We start from the raw sequence: 19,719 nt of genomic DNA on the forward strand, positions 1-19,719 counted from the left end.
TTTGGGGAAGTATTTTATTCAGAGGATGGTTGAACCCTGGCATGCATTAGCTACAGTGGTTGTGGAGGCAGATACTCTCTCAACATTTAAATGGCATTTAGCCAAGCATCTGAAACACATTGGCATGAGGGCTGAGGGCCAAGAGTTGGAAATTGGGATGCTTAGCTGGATGCCTGATGGCCAGCAATGATACAGTGGGCTTCAATGCCTCCTTGTGTACAACTATGCATCAATCTCCTTAGGAGAAGGAGATGACAAATTTAAGGGGGAAAAAAGGACAGATGAAGGACGAGGTGTTACATTACACATGAAAAGAAAATTAAATGGAAGATTTGTGAAGGGGAAAAAAAAGCATTCTTTTACATATTCGTGACTTGCTTAAGACTTCTCAGCTGTGGTTCAATTGCTGGCACAGTTGCCTTTTTGCAAGAAAGTCACATGTTCAACCCAACCCTCTTTCCAGAGCTTTGAGCACAATGTCCAGGCCGATAATACATTGCCAAACAGGCACATTAATTGGACATTAATGGAGATACAAGGAACTACAGATGCTGGAATCCCGAGCAAAATAAAACATTGGAGGAACTCAGCGGGTCAGGCAGCATCTGTGGAGCAATGGACTGATGACATGTTCGGTCTGGTCACTTCTGGAGGGTTCAATGCTCCTGATCCAAAACGTCATCTGTCCATTCCCTCAATGGATGCCTGACGTGCTGAGTTCCTCCAAAACTGTTTATTCCTCAAATGGTCAGTAATATTATGGAGGTCTTTTGAGATTACATGCCTCAATTTCTACATACGACTGTGTCTGAATTTCAAAAATATTGCACAGCTTGCAAATTTCTTCGAAATATCCTCAAGGTGATATCATTGAAGCTTGTCAAGATAAATGCGGAGCATTTTCCTTTGGCTGGGATACCAAATACCAGGGTCACAATCCCAAAATACAAGTAGTGAATCTTTGGAACCCCTTCTAAATGGCTCAGTAGATTTTATTCAAGATGACAGATTTGTAGATAATGAAGGGCTCGAGGAGGAAAGACACCAAGATAGATTAATTACAATCTCATCGAGTGAGAGACCAGACACATGAAGCTAAATCATCTACATCTCATTCTACTTATGCTTTTAAGCCATGTAAACCCCAAGAAAGCTCGTCTTTTCTCTGGGTCAGCCCAATGGAGCTCTCGATTTAATTTGCAATGGTCATGATCAGCACCAAACTGAGTGGTCACAGGATGGTTTGCACGCCAGGAAATGCTCAACGGTGGTGCAATTGCACACAAAAGGAAAAAGGCTACTCCATACACATCTCAGGCAGAGTTATAGTGACAGAGGTACAAATAGGATCAAACAAGAAATGAAGCCATTAGACCAAAACCTAAATGTCAGACTGGGGAAAGTAACTGAGGAAAATGTGAGGTGTAGACCTGAAATGAAAGTATTCACGGAAACAGAACATCCTATTCAGCACATACTAATTCTGTCATCAAAAGCCAGCACTTCCCTGCAAAACACAGCCGATAAAAATAGTTGCTGTTGACACACGGAGCTGGTGTGAAATCTGCAGTGGAAGAACATAATTAACTGCAGGAGAAATGAGAGCATCTCCTCTCACAGGCCTTTACCAAGCACAACTCTGGTAACTAGTTGAAACTATCAACAAATAATCCAGCAATACGTTGGATAGTTGCTATCCTCATTGACCATCAACAATCTAAAGGTTGCGAGGGCAAGGTTCACTTCAACATGGCAGTATAACAGTGCCACAATTCAGATGGTAAGTTGTACCTAAGTCTTGGTCTCTCACAAGGGAACATAAAAATTCTTACTCCACAGTTATGAATAAAGGACAAAATCCCTGTTTTGGACAAAATGTATTTATTAAACACGGAACAAAGTTATCACATTGCAGACAGTGGGAAGAAAGACGACTCATCTTGATTTCTACATTACAATCGTGACTACATTTAAAGAATACTTCATCAGATGCAAATTACTCAGACATCTGCACGTCACAAGAAATGCCTTTGGATTAGAAATAAAAGTCTGTCTTTTTCATCAGTCTAGCAGATTGACAAGTTTACTTTGACTCCTCCCACTTCCTCCAAACCAGAGGCGTAGCTATGGGCACTCGCATGGGCCCTAGCTACGCCTGCCTCTTTGTCGGGTACGTCGAACAATCCCTGTTCCAGACGTACACTGGCCCCATCCCCGAACTCTACCTCCGCTACATCGACGACTGCATTGGTGCTACCTCTTGCACCCATGCAGAACTCACTGACTTTATACACTTCACCTCCAATTTCCATCCTGCCCTTAAATATACCTGGACTATCTCTGACATCTCCCTCCCGTTTCTGGACCTCACCATCTCCATCACAGGAGAAAAATTAGTGACGGACATTTATTACAAGCCCACCGACTCGCACAGCTATCTGGACTACACTTCTTCCCACCCGGTCCCCTGCAAAAAGTCTATCCCCTACTCCCAATTCCTCCGTCTACGCCGCATCTGTGCCCGGGATGAGGTGTTTCAGACTAGGGCTTCCGAGATGACCTCGTTTTTCAGAAAACGGGGCTTCCCCTCCTCCATTATAGATGAGGCTCTCACTAGGGTCTCTTCTACATCCCGCAGCTCCGCTCTTGCTCCCCATCCCCCCACTCGCAACAAGGACAGGATCCCCCTCGTTCTCACCTTCCACCCCACCAGCCAGCGGATCCAACATATCATCCACCAACATTTCCGTCACCTACAACAGGACCCCACCACTGGCCATATCTTCCCATCCCCTCCCCTCTCTGCATTCCGCAGAGACCGTTCCCTCCGCAACTCCCTGGTCCACTCGTCCCTTCCTACCCAAACCACCCTAACCCCGGGCACTTTCCCTTGCAACCGCACGAGATGCAACACCTGTCCCTTTACCTCCCCCCTCAACTCCATCAAAGGACCCAAACATTCTTTCCAGGTGAGACAGAGGTTCACCTGCACCTCCTCCAACCTCATCTATTGCATCCGCTGCTCTAGATGTCAACTCATCTATATCGGCGAAACCAAGCGCAGGCTCGGCGATCGCTTCGCTGAACACCTGCGCTCGGTCCGCATTAACGCCACTGATCTCCCGGTGGCCCAGCACTTCAACTCCCCCTCCCATTCCCAGTCTGACCTCTCTGTCATGGGCCTCCTCCAGTGCCATAGTGAGGCCCGCCGGAAATTGGAGGAGCAGCACCTCATATTTCGCCTGGGCAGTTTGCGGCCCGGTGGTATGAACGTCGACTTCTCCAACTTCAGATAGCTCCTCTGTCCCTCCCTTCCCCTCCTCCTTCCCAGATCTCCCTCTATCTTCCTGTCTCCACCTATATCCTTCCTTTGTCCCACCCCCGACATCAGTCTGAAGGGTCTCGACCCGAAACGTCACCCATTCCTTCTCTCCCGAGATGCTGCCTGACCTGCTGAGTTACTCCAGCATTTTGTGAATAAATCGACAAGTTTACTTCATTGTGTTTAAGCTATCCTGATCTTTCCTAGAACACAAAGTGCTGGAGTAACTCAGCTGGTTAGGCAGCATCTCTAGAGGACAGGGATAGGTGACATTTTGGTTGAGACGCTTCTTTGCCTATCCATATCCTTCAGAGATGCTGTCCCAGTTCTAGCATCTGCAGCATTGGATAAGGATCATCTCTCCGATGGCCAAGACTGACACCAATAATTTACAAATCTTTCCATGCCGTGAGCAGATGGAAACTGACATTTTCAGCCCTCAGGTAAGTACAGGGCACTATCTCTGATCAAGTCACAAAATAGATCTTGAAATCCTTCTCGCACCTAGTGGCAAAAGTTGATACATCCAAAGTGTTTCTGAATTTGTCTTTTGCCTCAAATAAATGTCATTCTCAGGCATGCTGATGTACATGTACACACCTTCCAGAGTACATAGGCCATTACTGCACAGGAACAGGCTTCTCGCAGTTTCAGTGCCAAACATACTCAGTTAATCTAATTCGATTTGCCTGGACACGATCCATATCCCTCCATTCCGGACTCAGGAACAGCTTCTTCCCCCTGTTATCAGACTACTGAACAGCCCTCTCATAACCTAGGGCATAGTCCCAATCTGCCAAACTACCTCATTGCAGACCTTGCGGTTTGTCTCCATAACTACACCATTACAATGCTGTAACAATATATACTGCACTCTGGTACTTTCCTTTTGCACTCCTTGTTGCATTTCTGTATGGTTTGATTGAACTTATGCACAACATGATTTGACTGGATAGCATGTTGATAAAGCTTTTCCCTATATTGTGGTACATTTGGCAATATTAAACCAATGCAAACATAGGCCCTTTGGCCCACAATGTCTGTGCCGAACATGATGCCAAGTTAAACTAATCTTCTCTGCCTGCACATTATCCATGCCTTTCCATTCCCAGCTTATCCATGTGCCTATATAAAAGTCTCTTAAATGCCACTATTGTATCTAGCTGCAACACCATTTTCTCTCAACACAAAGAACAATTGTGAGCTGCTGCACACATCTCAAAAAGGACAAAGTCTGCCCTCACTAATACAGCAAACTGGCTTAGCAATTCCTATTCCAACTAGGACCCTTCAAGTTCAAGCCCATTAGTTGATATCAATTAATTGACTAGAGGTTAAGAATTCAACATGGGCACTATCATACTTCCATGGTTCTATCCAAAATCCAGGTACTACTTACTCACTGAATATAGCTCACACCATTTCATTTCTATTACTCTGGGAATCTTACTGTCAGGTTACTTCTCAAACACTGCAGTGCGGTCTCATATAGCTGATAAAGCACTTTTAACCAAAGCTGAGAGGAAGATCCAAATAGATATCCCTCAAATATCAATATAGACCCGACCGTCTTACTTAAAATTATACGTTTGGAAATGTAAATAAATATCTTTCTCTGATCAAAATCATCTGTCTCAGATACAATCTTTAATCACAAATTACTAAAAGAAAATTAAGCTACAATGAAAAGGGACCGCTGAATGCAAAAGCAGGCGTGCAACTCGACTAATTTTAATGCTAACTTCGCCATGCCATTGTTCCTTTGTGCTCTTGCCTGGAACAATTGCCACTCTTTATCATCAAAATAACATCACGTTCAGTTCTCGTCAGATTTGCATGGTGCGCATGCTTACATAGGCATCAGCTGCAAAGATATTAATAAACTATATAAAGGCAAGATACTGTGAATGCTAGAAATCCGATGCAAGCAAATGGTGAAAATATTCAGCAAGTCAGGCAGCAATCGAGAGGAAAATAAAAACTAAGTTAATGTTTTATGTAGTGCTTTTATGGTAGACAAAAAGATGCTGGTACACATGATTAATAAACACATCACACGGCCAGAAAGAAAAATAATGACGTTTATCTTTATAATTATCATTATCTTTATAATGGTCATGTACCATTACCATCATTTAAAAAAGCACTGGTTATACGTCAATGACTCAAGATCAGAACTGCAAGTTATAGATATGACACATTTTACGATGCATAGAGAGGGTTGCTTAAAGAGGAAAGAATTCAAATGTTTGTGACAGAATGCAGAGAAAAAGGCGTTAACTGATAAACATGACGGGAAGGCGATGTGAAAGGCAATTGTAACAGAAAAGAATTAAAAAGATAGGTACTTTTTAAACAGCAAATTTATTATCTGAGATTGTTGAATTCTGTTGGAATATCAACCAGAGCTCCCATTCCTGGGTGCTATTCAATAAATATTGGACAGGCAAGGAACTGAGCTCAACTCTGGTGCTTCCTGAAGCTGAACAAACTATTGGTATTGGTTTATTATTGATACATGTACCAAGATAGTGGAAAGTTTTTGTATGCTTGCTATCCAATTAAAGCAGATACTATGCACGAGTACAATCAACTCATACACAAGTACAACAGGCAATGCAAAGTGCAAAATATCAGTGCATAATAATAATGTTTTGGGCATTATAGCGTAACTGTTCCAGATTAAAAGTCCATTGACTGCATTGAGGTCTGTTGGAATTTTGGCACTGCACCCTAACATATGGGGAGGACTGTTCCTGAGTCTGATGGTATGTACTTTCAAGCTTTTGTGTCTTCTGCCTAATGGAAGCAGGGAGAAGAGGGAATAACTCAGGCGAAAAATATCCCTTTTGAAGCTGAATAGCCTATCAAAATTCAAGTCCAGATTCAGAATAAATGCCTTAATTTAATATCATAAAACGTGTACTAAGATCAGCACCCTCAAAGGATTTTAAAAATAAACTTTTAAGAATATGTAAATATAAACTGGGGATTTTAACATTATACTACACTGTTATCCATATCTTAATGCAACCTGCATTCCATTCACCCATTATGTGAAATAGTAGTTCTGAACACTTTGCTAGGCGGTGATGGGACAGGGTGTATAACTTGCAGCAGTCAATTTACTCAGCAAGTTGTCCATTTAAAGAATAAACATTCACTCACAACAGTATGGTTACTTAGCTTGATCGGGACCTCTGCAGCACGTACAGGTGGACCATTACAACTTTCATGAACGCAAGCAGAAGGTGTTGGGATCTGAAATACAAAATGCTGGGAAGGCATAGCATCTAAGGAGAGAGAGAGATGGAGACGTTAACATTTCAACTACGGTGTGGTTTTTTGTTTCTTGTGTAGAATTGGTGGTGAACAGACTCCATTGTAGACAGTACAATATTCATAAAAATTGTGACGTTTAAAAAGTACCCCAAATTCAGAGATTAAAAATCTTAATGGAAATTTTATAAATGACCTGTTTATGGCTTATCATGCTGAGAGATAAGGCGCAAAGGAACTCCAACAATGCGTTCTCTTTTATGACCTCAACCTTCCCTGCTATGATCATCGAATTACATATAAGTTATTGGTCTGTATATTTCATGTGGGTCGGGGTCAATTTTTGTCTGATTACATTCCAGCCGTACGAAGCAAATTGCTGTGCGAAGAGTCCCAGAGACACTTTGCGGCTAATCTGCATTGATAAGATACTCTAAATGTGAAATGATAAAATCAATAATTGGAGTCAAAGAGACATGCAACAGGCCCTTTAGCCCACCTTGTCAATGATGCCCATTTGCCTCCATTTGACCCATATTCTTTTAACCTTTCCTATTGTCAAAGATAAATCGCAACGCTTCAAGAAGGCAGCAAGGGATAGTAGGTAGAGTGCTTAAAAATGTTTAAAGTTCTCTTCATGTGTTATAATAATTCTGTGCTTTAAAGAAGGTTGAAACTAAGCATGTATAAATGACACTCATTGCAGTCCACTTTAGTCAGGTTCTCTTCTCTGTATCAAAGGGCAAATGGCAATCGTAAAACAATAAAATAAGGTTGAAAGGGTAACAGGAATTTGCTTATCTGTAATGCTGTGGAATTGGGCTGTGTTTACTCTGCTGTGTATTTCAGAGGTGCATGATGTATATTTGTTATAAGACCATTTGGAAGGAAAAGTTCTAGCGCCTTCTGCAATAAACAAAACATCAAAGGAAAATTTTGTATATAAGGAGTGGCTGAATCTGTTCGTTGAGCAATCTCCTAGATTGCTCCCAGATTGATCTAGGAGATTGCTCAACAAACTGTATTTGGCACTCTTAAATAAAGTCTTGACTGTCTCACCCGATCTTTGTGTTGTGTTTTAAAGTTTTCTTTAACACTATCCATGTACCTGTTCTGTTTTTTTAAAATTTTATACCTGCCTTAAACAATTCCTCTGGCAACTCGTTCCATGTACTTACCACCGTTTGTGTGGAAAAGGTTGCCTCTCAGGCTTAAGTCTTTCTCCTCTTGCATTAAATCTATACTCTCTAGCTCTTGATTCCCCAATTCTGGGTTAAAGACTGTATGCACTTGCCCAAAGATGTGAAGAATTTTCCACCTCTTCAATTTCCCTGGAATCTCCAAGGTCCACTTGAATGTAAGCAGGGATTTAGTCTCAAGTCTTATTCCATCTCCATCAGTTCAACACTTAACATTGAAATTAAACATCAGTCTTGAATTCCACCCACATCTGTGGCATGGCTTTGTGATTCACTGATGACAGTTCTCGGACTGATGTACGATCACTTGTGCATAAACATTTCAGTCAGTTTTAAAGTTTGATGAAAATACAATAGTGTTTCAAAACGATTTCCAAAAAAAACCCAAGATGACACTGCATGGATCAAGATTATCTTTCCCACAAATTCAGCCAGCAAATCTCACACTGAAGCTGTAACGATTGAATAAAACAGACCAAGAGTATGACAATAGACACAAAAACAGTTCAAGTGTGTTACTTTTATTGAACACGTTAAATCTTGGCCAAATCTAGAAACAGTCCCAGAATTTAACAGTCATCTTGCTGGAGAAACAGTCCCAACAGTGCCATTTTCAGTAAGGCAGCTCTATCTATACAATCTTTCCTCGAACTTAAAGGTGCAAATGCGTTGAAATGGCTCAGACATTTTACAGTGTAATTTAAAAATAATTAATTTTTACAAACCCGCTGCAGGTCAGGCAAATCTTTTAAATTATTTTTTCACAATGAACACTCTCCCAGTTTTAATCAAAGAAGACTACAGAAACATACAACATTTCTTCCATCCTGATATGTTAGTTAAAACAAGCGTGAGGCCTTATTGTTTGCTTTGGTGCCGAAAGGTTTCTCCAATTATGTTGCTATTAAAGTTGCAGTGTTAGGTTTTGATAGATCTGCTTCGCAAACTTGAAAGAGGTAGGGCGAGCAAAATGAAAACAAATCAGCATGAATGCTTTGAAAATCTTACAAGACAGACAAAGTTCCCTCAAAATCAAACAATGTTCCATTCTGTAGCATAAAATATAAACAGAATTTCTTTCTCAAGGGGATCCTGAGGCTCCTTATGGCAGTCTTTCAGAACATTATAGCAAGTAAGAGTTTGGCTAGATGCCTCTTCAGTACTTCAATAGTCTGTCAGTACTGCATTGGAAGGTGTCAAAGGTTACAATAGACCGTGACCTTGTTGCTACCCCACATCTAAATATTCAATTTGGGCATTTTCTTGTTGCTTTGCACATAGAAATTACACAGAGAGGACAGGGAAGAGGTTTTGGGTCAAAGTCTGTTGAAAAAGATCAATGTGAGATGTGCTTATAGATCATGAAGTGGTGATCCATTTATGGAGTTTATGAACTTTTCCTAAACAAAAACTGCAGATGCTGGAATCTAGAGCAAAACACAAAGTGCTGAAGGGACTCAGCAGGTCAAGCAGCATCTGTGAAGGAATGGACAGTCAATGTTTCAGATTGGAACCCTTCTTGAGACTGGAGAAAAAGGAAATTGTAATTTTGCTTATGTGATGAACGCCTTTTTGTACAAACGTATTTGAGCCAAAAATGCAATTCTGATATGAAACAAAATGCAGTCAGCTGATTGCTGTGGATTTAAATTAAACTCATTTTGATAAGATCTGACTGCAGCACAAAGACAGAGCATTTTTCAGTTTACAAGCAGTTATTAAATAAATGAACTGCTTTGTTTGGAGGAGGTGTGACTGATGTCAATGTTTAAACACCGGGTTTATATTAAATCAAAATAAGTTTGCATCATTTTTTTCTCCTCCTCACACCTTCCAAGGATTTTGAAATTAATACTCTCCAATTCTTAAAGTTGTTCTCATTCTATATAAAGCAGTTTCTCAATTATTTATGGTGGAACAATGAACCATGGCAAGGATAGTTTGAATTGTGCTCAATTGCTCTCTCGATCGTAAATGTAGAGTTGCATTGTGTAGCTGGGTGAGCGAGGAAGCACAGTTAGATTAGTGGGGATACCTGCTAACTCTCTTCAGCAATAAATAGATGCTGGTGGGAACAAGAATCAGCTGATGCTTATGATACTCAGTTTCACACAACAGCTGTGCCCGAAGATGCAAGCTACCCAGAGCAGGTCAAAGGCAGAGGAAAACAAACCCAATTCAACAGCAAACCAACCCAACATTAACAGTAGGCATAAAGAACTGCTGGTGTTGGTTTACCAAAAAAGACAAAGTGCTGGAGTAACTCAGCCAGTCAGACAGCATCTCTGGATAGGTGATGTTTCTGGTTAGGAAAGGAAGGGCCACGACCCAAAACATCGCCTATCCATATTCTCCAGAGATGCTGCCTGTTCCGCTGAATTACTCCAGCCCTTTGTGCCCTTTAACATTAACAGTATTTTTAACTCGAAGTGGCTGGATTTCACATCATTAGTCCTGCTAACCATACCAAGTTCTGTTCACTCAGCAGATCTAGAGATTTCTTCACTTTATTCCTACCTTGGAAGCTTCACTGTCAGATGTATTTGAAAAACACACTGAATAGGTTCAGGGTTCCAATTTCAAGCTTCCACACAAAGACAATGTAATTCTTGTAACAATTTGACAAAACCCCTAAACCAGCATTACGGACATGGGACAATTATCTTCATAAATCTACAGTACATTTAAAATACACAAAATTTCAAATAAGTAATATTTGAGATTCCCAAAGGCAGAAGCATCTGTTCCTTGTACCTTTAAAATAAAATAGAAGTACAATCACGAAGGTTATGTTTCGCACATTAGTGCTGTGTTGAAAGCTAAATGAAGAATGTGCTGCCTGCCAACGTTAACCATAAACAATTCCATTGATTAGGAACCAGGCCCAATCGGGAAGATTAGCATTTTAAAAGATCCCATTACAGTTTGTTAGAAATATAAACGGTAATTTCAAAATTAAAAAAAGATTGTGATTAGAGTTTCTTGATGCCAAGTGAAATGATTTGTCAACACATTATTCAAAGTGGCTAGATGTTTAGTTTAGAGATACAGCATAGAAACAGGCGCTTTGACCCAAGTCCACACCGTCCATTTGCCCTTGGTCTGTTATCCCACTTTCTCATCCTCTCCCTACACAAGGGACAATTTTACAGAGGTCAATTAACCATCCAAACCTGCATGTCTTTGAGATGGATCATGTGGGAGAAACAAGAGCACCTGGAGAAAACTCTTATGGTCAAGGAGAACATGTAAAACTCCAGACAGCACCCGAGGTTAGGATCGAATGCAGGTCTCCAACGCTCTGAGGCAGCAGCTCTACCAGCTCCACATTGTGCCCCCCAACTGCTTGTAAGAATGAAATGGTTCCAAAATGGGATTTGTTGATAAGTGATGAAAACGTACCAGGACTTTGATGATTAACGTCACCCAAAACATCTTGCCTGCAAAGTTAGATTCTTAGATAACATGGATTATAAATTTAGTGATTTCATAAATGATATGGTCTGTGGATTACACCTTTTAAGCAAAACTGTGCAGCAAAAAGAAAAGCCTAAAAATTAGTACAACATTGCACCTCTTCAGACGAACTAATATGTGAAATTTGATAAAACTTTCTATTAAAAATATTAGTTGGTTCACATGCTTCTCAAGTGCATGCAGAAAAAGCACCCTTTTTTTCCACAGCATATGAAAATACCTCTCTACTGAATCAGACTTGCGAAATTCTTTTGGTGAATTCAGAAAACTATGAGGGACATTTTTTCAATCGTGTGAATGTTAGAATCAGCAAATCTCTCAATAGGTTCTGACAGCTGCACTAATGGTCTAGAAATAATGCAGTTAGAAAAAGTTAATGCGGCTGATGCACAATTACATTTTTTAAATCTTTTGGCAAAGTCCACCAGATGTCCCTTCTAGCTTCTTCATTCTCCTCCTCTCCCCTCCATCACCCCACTGCACCACTTCATTCCTTGTATTTAATGCCAGGAATTTGAAGCCGTTCAGTTTTAATTTTCATCCCTGATCACTGTAGTTTAGTGCAATTTTACTGATGTTCTGCAGTTAACTGAAGAATAATTTGTTAAAAATTAGCTTTCCTACACTCGAGGATTCAAAGATTTAAAAACCCTCACGTCAAACCTTGAGTTGCGAAATTTAGAGCTGCAGTTATTCCATTTTAATCGAGTGTTTTTCACCTTCATTAAGTTAATACTACTTCCAAATACCAGCTAGAAAATCTTGTAGTTAACATCCATTTCAGCATAAGTACCAGAACTACTACAATACCACAAATTATATTTTGTTATATTGATAATTTTAACATCCTACACCATAATTCATGCTCACCAAATTATTCTTATTTTGTCATTTTAGAGTTGTATTTTTAACTATTTGTTGTGTATACATCATTTGATCCACTCAGGCCCAACATTGCAAAGCACCATTTAACTTAAAGCTTTTGGGCACAGGAAAGTTTTTGGAGTGCTTCCAATCCATTGGGTTGCATACATCCTCCATTTGGTAAAGCAGGGCGCTTGGTGAAATCAAAACATGATGCAAGATCGCTTCCCTCAGGCCAAAAATAGGAGACATATCTTCGAACAAAAGCATGTCTTGAAACACCCTCAAATTTTCAGAATATTTCCCCTCAGTGAATCCGATTATTAATCCTGAAAGGATAAGGCACTGGCCCATATCATCTTCATGAACAGGATAGCCATGAAGTTAGAATCTACTGAACACAATTGACTTCAATGATTAATGTATTTTCAGAAATGATCTCCTTTATAAATGAGGGTGCCTTGTTGATCCAATGGTTGGAAAAAAAGGCAATGTGCAACACTGCAACCTGGGGTTCATATCATCTCTGGAAAGCACCTACTCGGCAGTTCTTGAATCCTACACCAAAGACTATAATTTGTCCTCCAGCTGTCTCTCTTTTCCATTGAACTAATGTATTTTAACTGCAAGATCAAAGGATAAAGCATAACATTTAGTTTTGAAAATGTTAGTGTATATTTGGTTACATTTCTAACAGTGTTGCTCCATCATTTGTCTTTTTTTAAATGGGAGGTTTCACATTTTTTCTCTGCTAAGTTCAAGGCTTTGATATTGTGATCGACAATGTAGTACAAAGTCAGCAATTCAGCATGAAACATGCCTTTGCATGCTGGGATTGTGGCGAGATTGCTTGCAAGATAGTGAGTAGAACATAGAAGAGCAAGCGGGGAAGTCAAAGAAATGAGTTGCACCTGCACTTTATTAGAATTGGAACAGTATCCCATAAAAGCAACTGCCATCCTTAATATCAGTGCATTGATGGGCAGGAAGACGAGGTGAGGCATATGATAAACAGGTCATAAAGTCATTGAGTACGGAACAAAGCTCATCAGCCAACTTGTCCATGCCGACCTAAGAGGAAATGTTCCACACTGTGGCAGAGACATTTTGAGACCTTCCTGGTTTAAATATACAAAGGTTTTTTTTTCAAAACCAATGTGCTAGTTGACCATTAAATTCAACCTGGCAGAAAAACGATCTTAATTGTTGGAAAGGCTAAATGCAATTTGCTCACACTTGTGTGCTCTTGTCCAAATGAAAAGGGCATGTAGAAATGGTATTGAGGGGAGAAGAGACAAAGTGCTGGAGGAACTCAGCGGGTCAGACAGCATCTGTGGATGGAATGGACAGACGCTTGCCATAAAGTATATAACCAGCCACCACAGGCAGGTGTGGTGGGCATTTATATTCTTTATGGTGGTCACCTGTACCATAAAGGTACAGATGCTGCCTTATCCGCTGAGTTCCTTCAGCATCTGTTCAGTATTGATAGCAGTTGCATTGTTTACCCCACAAACTCTTCAAATAGAATCTTCTGGCCCTTCTAACAGTTCCTTAAGTTCAGCCCTACATTAACCACCTCCAAACCAATAGTGCACAAGTGTCTCTATCCCAAGCAGAAATGGTAGTGTGTCATTTTGAAAGTTGAACGGCAGAACACAGGATTAGTTAGCATAATCTCCCAGATTTGGGGCAATACAGCAGGAAGACATAGGTTCAGGTTTTCAATCTTTTGAAGAGGGAAAGAAGTGGAGGCTGCTGCAGATTCTGCCAGGTTCAAAGGGAGAATGAATAATGCTAGTCAGTCCTTCCCCTCAAAAGGGGGGCAAGGGTTTTTTGGAGCAGCTAACCATCTATCCTGTCTAACCATCTATCCTATCTAACCATCTATCGTACAACACTCAAGTTATCTGAGAGCATTACGTTTAGCTTTAAAGGAAGTAATAAATGATTATATCCAGTAAACAATTATTGGTCTTTTACTGGAAAGGAACAAAGGTAAGAAAATATACTGGACTACCCCAGAACTTTATTCAGTAATCTAACCACATTAATCTGTAGGAAGGAGAATGTTAAATATATATATCAATGAACCACAAGCAGGAAAATCAGCATTCTGGAGAGAGTTCCAGCAATGACATCATTGCCAACACCCTCGCAAAGAAATTACATTGAGATCTTGTTTTAGTAATACAAGCAAAAATGAACTTGATTAATCTTCAAAAATAAAAGTAGAGGGGCGAGGGAATATTAACAATTTTAGAAGATGCCTGCTTGCTGAGAATCTTTGATAACCTACCACGTACAATAAAGTGCATCAGAACAGTGTAAGCCAAAATATTCAAGTTGAAAGGGTCAAGGAGCCAAACTTTCAAATGGCACTTCTGCATTCTTCTGTTAGGGGAATGGTCAGTTTCATTAGAAAAACAAAAATACTTTCCACGAAGTGCATTTAGTCAACAGTCATATTAATGGCATGGTTTGTGCCAAAGTTGCTTAAACAAAGTGAGTAACTTTTGGGAAAATTCACACACCTGTGAACAAATCTGTATTTATACATAAATACTGTAAAGTCACTTAAATACTATGGGTGCTCTTTACAATTAACAAAACAATCAGCAAAATATGATGGGATTCTTTCTTGGGAGGAAGAGTAAATCAAATGTCTAAGGCACATGTTTCTGCATGTATACAATCTAAGTAACATTTTATGACAATCTATGTCTTAAGCATGATCAATGTTCAATCTCGTCACATCATGCAAACCTCCTGCACAACTTAAACCTTTATGCTTATTTTAAGGTTTTGCTTGGACTTCTTCCCCCATCACGCCTTAGTCCAGCCCAACAGCAGTACCACCTGACTTCAAGGAATGAGTGAAGGATTAACACCCCACCTGGGATCCTGAAACCCCTGCCCTCTAACAGGGTAAAATGCTCAAAATGTTACCAGTCGGCATCAATGGAAATCTTCAAAACTCCTTCCGAGCCCAAAGTCATTCAGTCAATCATTCTTCTTATAGCATCACTTATAGCTACATATTTATATGCAAGTGTCTGAAAAAAATATAATCAGTCAGATTATGCTAAATATTGATCTTCAACTAGATAAGCTAGTGCACACTCGGTAGTAACCACGGTCATCATGGTTTGAGAGGAGAGCAGATATTGAGACGTCGATGAGGACATAATTTTATTTTAAATTCTACTTTTCAAACCCATCACAGTTAGTGTGTTTTTAGAAGGTCAGTTCCATTTAAGAGTCTGTTAATGGACCAACAGTGCTAAAACGACCAGGGCTACATATACCAGCATTAATGGCAACTCGCAAGCCACCTGGCTGCTCCTTAATTGTGACATTTGATGGGGAGAGATTACAAACTCTGATGTCGTCCCGGCAAGACAAGTCGAATTAGAAACTTCTATTTCACTGTTAAAAAGGCGTCTTCATTCCTTCATGGCAATTTGTATACAGGTAGGATAAAAGTCATGTCTTCAGGCAACAGGTACAGGTCAGTGGCTTAATAACACTGCCAAATGTTGAGAGGGTTAGTATGCATGCAAGCCATTTCAATTACCATGATGCGTTTTCTTTTGGTAGTGGAAATCTTCACAAGGTACCTGCATATGTTCCATCCAGTTTCCGCATGGCTGTTTCAGATCTATTATTGGAGGAAGCTTCATCTTGATCAAAAGTGGCGCCCGTGTTGGGCATGTCGGGAGCCAAATTATTAGTGCCAGCAGCTTCTCTTATTACCGACTCTACCATTTCATTCTGTTCACACGACTGGTTGGAGCTGGGGGACTCCACATCTATGCTTGCAGGGTTTGTTCTTTCTCCGAGTACAGTCCCAGGATCATTACGCTTCTCAGCTTGACTATTTTGCTCAAATGCCAACCCAGTTCCATACAGCTCGGGGTCCAAACTGTCTCCGCCACCTGCATCACCGATCACAGTGCGGTACACCTCCATCCCGTCAGGCAACATCGCTTTAATCTTGGGCAGCCAGCGCTTGCGAACCCGTCGAGCATTAGTGCACATGTCAGCAGCAATCACATTCATCTCACTCTCTTTGAAATTGGGAGCAAAGTTCTGACAATATACTGTCAAAACAGGAGAAAAAAAAGGTAATCAATGTGTAAAAGAGTGTGTCAAGCAAGGAATAGGCAACATCTAAATTCAAAATATCAAAGCTTACATGATTCAGAAATTACAATAAAGGAAGAAAGTTAACATTTTGGAAGCGTAAAATTATTTTTAATGCAGAATTCCTTGGTTTGAAAGTTCTGAACCCATACAAGGGTACCTCAGACAAATGAGTACTTAATAGACAATAGACAATAGGTGCAGGAGGAGGCCATTCGGCCCTTTGAGCCAGCACCGCCATTCAATGTGATCATGGCTCATCATTCTCAATCAGTACCCTGTTCCTGCCTTCTCCCGATACCCCCTGACTCCGCTATCCTTAAGAGCTCTAACCAGCTCTCTCTTGAATGCATTCAGAGAATTGGCCTCCACTGCCTTCTGAGGCAGAGAATTCCACAGATTCACAACTCTCTGACTGAAAAAGTTTTTCCTCATCTCAGTTCTAAATGGCCTACCCCTTATTCTTAAACTGTGGCCCCTTGTTCTGGACTCCCCTAACATTGGGAACATGTTTCCTGCCTCTAACGTGTCCAACCCTTTAATAATCTTATACGTTTCGATAAGATCTCCTCTCATCCTTCTAAATTCCAGTGTAGACAAGCCTAGTCGCTCCAGTCTTTCAACATGATAGTCCCGCCATTCCAGTAATTAACCTAGTAAACCTACGCTGCACGCCCTCAATAGCAAGAATATCCTTCCTCAAATTTGGAGACCAAAACTGCACACAGTACTCCAGGTGCGGTCTCACTAGGGCCCTGTACAACTGCAGAAGGACCTCATTGCTCCTATACTCAACTCCTCTTGTTATGAAGGCTAACATTCCATTGGCTTTCTTCACTGCCTGATTTACCTGCATGCTTCCTTTCAGTGACTGATGCACCAGGACACCCAGATCTCGTTGTACGTACGTCCCCTGTTCCTAACTTGACACCATTCAGATAATACTCTGCCTTCCTATTCTTACCACCAAAGTGGATAACCTCACACTTATCCACATTAAACTGCATCTGCCATGCATCCGCCCACTCACACAACCTGTCCAAGTCACCCTGCAACCTCATAGCATCTTCCTCACAGTTCACACTACCACCCAGCTTTGTATCATCTGCAAATTTGCTAATGGTACTTTTAATCCCTTCATTAATGTATATTGTAAATAGCTGCGGTCCCAGCACCGAGCCTTGCGGTACCCCACTAGTTACTGCCTGCCATTCTGAAAGGGACCCATTTATCCCCACTCTTTGCTTTCTGTCTGTCAATCAATTTTCTATCCATGTCAGTACCCTACCTCCAATACCATGTGCTCTAATTTTGCCCACTAAACTCCTATGTGGAACCTTGTCAAAGGCTTTCTGAAAGTCAAGGTACACCACTCTCCCCTGTCAATTTTCCTAATTACATCCTCAAAGAATTCCAGAAGATTAGTCAAGCATGATTTCCCCTTCGAAAATCCATGCTGACTCGGAACAATCCTGTTACTACTATCCAAATGCCCCGCAATTTCGTCTTTTATAATTGACTCCAGCATCTTCCCCACTACTGATGTCAGACTAACTGGTCTATAATTTCCCGTTTTCTCTCTCCCTCCTTTCTTAAAAAGTGGGACAACATTAGCTACCCTCCAATCCACAGGAACTGATCCTGAATCTATAGAACATTGGAAAATGATCACCAATGCGTCCACAATTTCTAGCGCCACCTCCTTAAGTACTCTGGGATGCAGACCATCAGGCCCTGGGGATTTATCAGCCTTCAGTCCCATCAGTCTACCCAACACCATTTCCTGCCTAATGTGGATTTCCTTCAGTTCCTCCGTCACCCTAGGATCTCTGGCCACTAGAACATCTGGGAGATTGTTTGTATCTTCCTTAGTGAAGACAGATCCAAAGTACCGGTTCAACTCGTCTGCCATTTCCTTGTTCCCCATAATAAATTCCCCCGCTTCTGTCTTCAAGGGACCCACATTTGCCTTGACTATTTTTTTCCTCTTTACATACCTAAAAAAGCTTTAATAGTTGCTAATGGGCTCTATTGAGTCACAAGATAGTCTTCTAATACATAAAAATCTGTATTGGGATCATAAGACTACATCTGTATTCACAAACTACACCATGTTATTATTCGACCAAGTCATTCCACAACTAGGAGAATGCTTACCCCCTTACCATTACATTCAAACAGATGAACTAAATTTGTAAATCAGGTTGTATTATTCTGTGAAGTGAACTTTTGGCTGGATTTAAATCAAATTTCAACCAAGGTTAAAGGCATTTGTTAAAATCATGTCTCCATTTCTAGCCAACACAACACTGAAGGGGTATTCTCCAGTTTGCCCCTCAGCGTCAAACTCTTCAGTTCCATTTGTTAGCTGTACAAACAAGCTGAGATTCTAAGAATCAGTTTATGAAAATTTGGGTTCTCCAATGCACTGTTGGGTTACAATATATACTTTGATAAATTTATAATGAGGTGACAGTCCCTATATCTGCGTTGAAACTCCATGCTAAACATTAACATACCATGGGCACCAGCCCTTACAACCAGTAGTGACGAACATGGTGCAAAATCAAGGATTCTAACATTCGACATTGAAACGTTGAAGACAGAGAGCTTTCTAATTGTAGTCTGGACATGGGGGACTTCTCCTTTTGTTCCCCTTTTGTACTCAAAGTTCTAGTTTATTTAAAACAAATCTGGTTTCTTCCCTTTGGCCAATCTAAACTTTCATTCACAAGTTATAGGAGTAAAACTAGGCCATTCACCCATTGAGTCTACACCGCCATTCAATCATGGCTGATCTCTGCCTCCTAATTCCATTTTCCTGCCTTTTCCCCATAACCCTTGACACCTGATCTAATTAAGAATTTGTCTATCTCTTCCTTAAAAATATCCACTGACAGCCTCCACAGCCCTCTGTTGCAATAAGTTCTACAGATTAACTACCCTCCGACTAAAGAAGTTCCTCCTCACCTCCTTTCTGAAAGAGCGCCCTTTAATTCTGAGGCCATGACCTCTGGTCCTAGATTCTCCCACCAGTGGAAACATCCTTTCCACATCCACCATCTCTGCCTTTCGTCATTCTGTAAATTTCAATGAGGTCGCCCCTCAACCTGCTAAACTCCAGCGAGTAGAGGCCCAGTGCTGTCAAGCGCTCATCATATGATAACCCATTCAATCCTGGAAATCATTCTTGTAAATCTCCTCTGGACCCTCTCCACAGCCAGCACATCCTTCCTCAGATACGGGGCCTAAATTTGCTCACAGTGCTCCAAATACGACCTGGCAGCACCTTACAGATCCTCAGCATTACATCTCTTGCTTCCACCTGGCTTTGGATATGTTGAGTCAAAATATGTTTCTGATTTTATGTACCAAATTTAAAAAATGTCCCACGCATGCACAATTCAGCAATGATGCATGTTCAATACAAGT

At 40.8% G+C, this 19,719-nt stretch overlaps 1 protein-coding gene across 4 annotated transcripts in view; it reads right to left on the reverse strand.

Annotated features, from left to right (window-relative positions):
• Nucleotides 1-8,305: 8,305 nt before the first annotated feature.
• Nucleotides 8,306-19,719, reverse strand: part of LOC144608513 (nucleus accumbens-associated protein 2-like) — a 67,615-nt gene continuing 56,201 nt past the window's right edge. For all 4 annotated transcript variants that reach the window (XM_078426371.1, XM_078426373.1, XM_078426374.1 and 1 more), the window contains exon 6: nucleotides 8,306-16,244. In XM_078426371.1, the coding sequence (XP_078282497.1) occupies nucleotides 15,751-16,244 (494 nt within the window). In that variant the 3' untranslated portion in view covers nucleotides 8,306-15,750. The remainder of the gene's footprint in view (nucleotides 16,245-19,719) is intronic.

The sequence above is a fragment of the Rhinoraja longicauda genome, chromosome 31, assembly GCF_053455715.1.
Source record: "Rhinoraja longicauda isolate Sanriku21f chromosome 31, sRhiLon1.1, whole genome shotgun sequence".
In the NCBI taxonomy this organism is placed as follows: domain Eukaryota; kingdom Metazoa; phylum Chordata; class Chondrichthyes; order Rajiformes; family Arhynchobatidae; genus Rhinoraja; species Rhinoraja longicauda.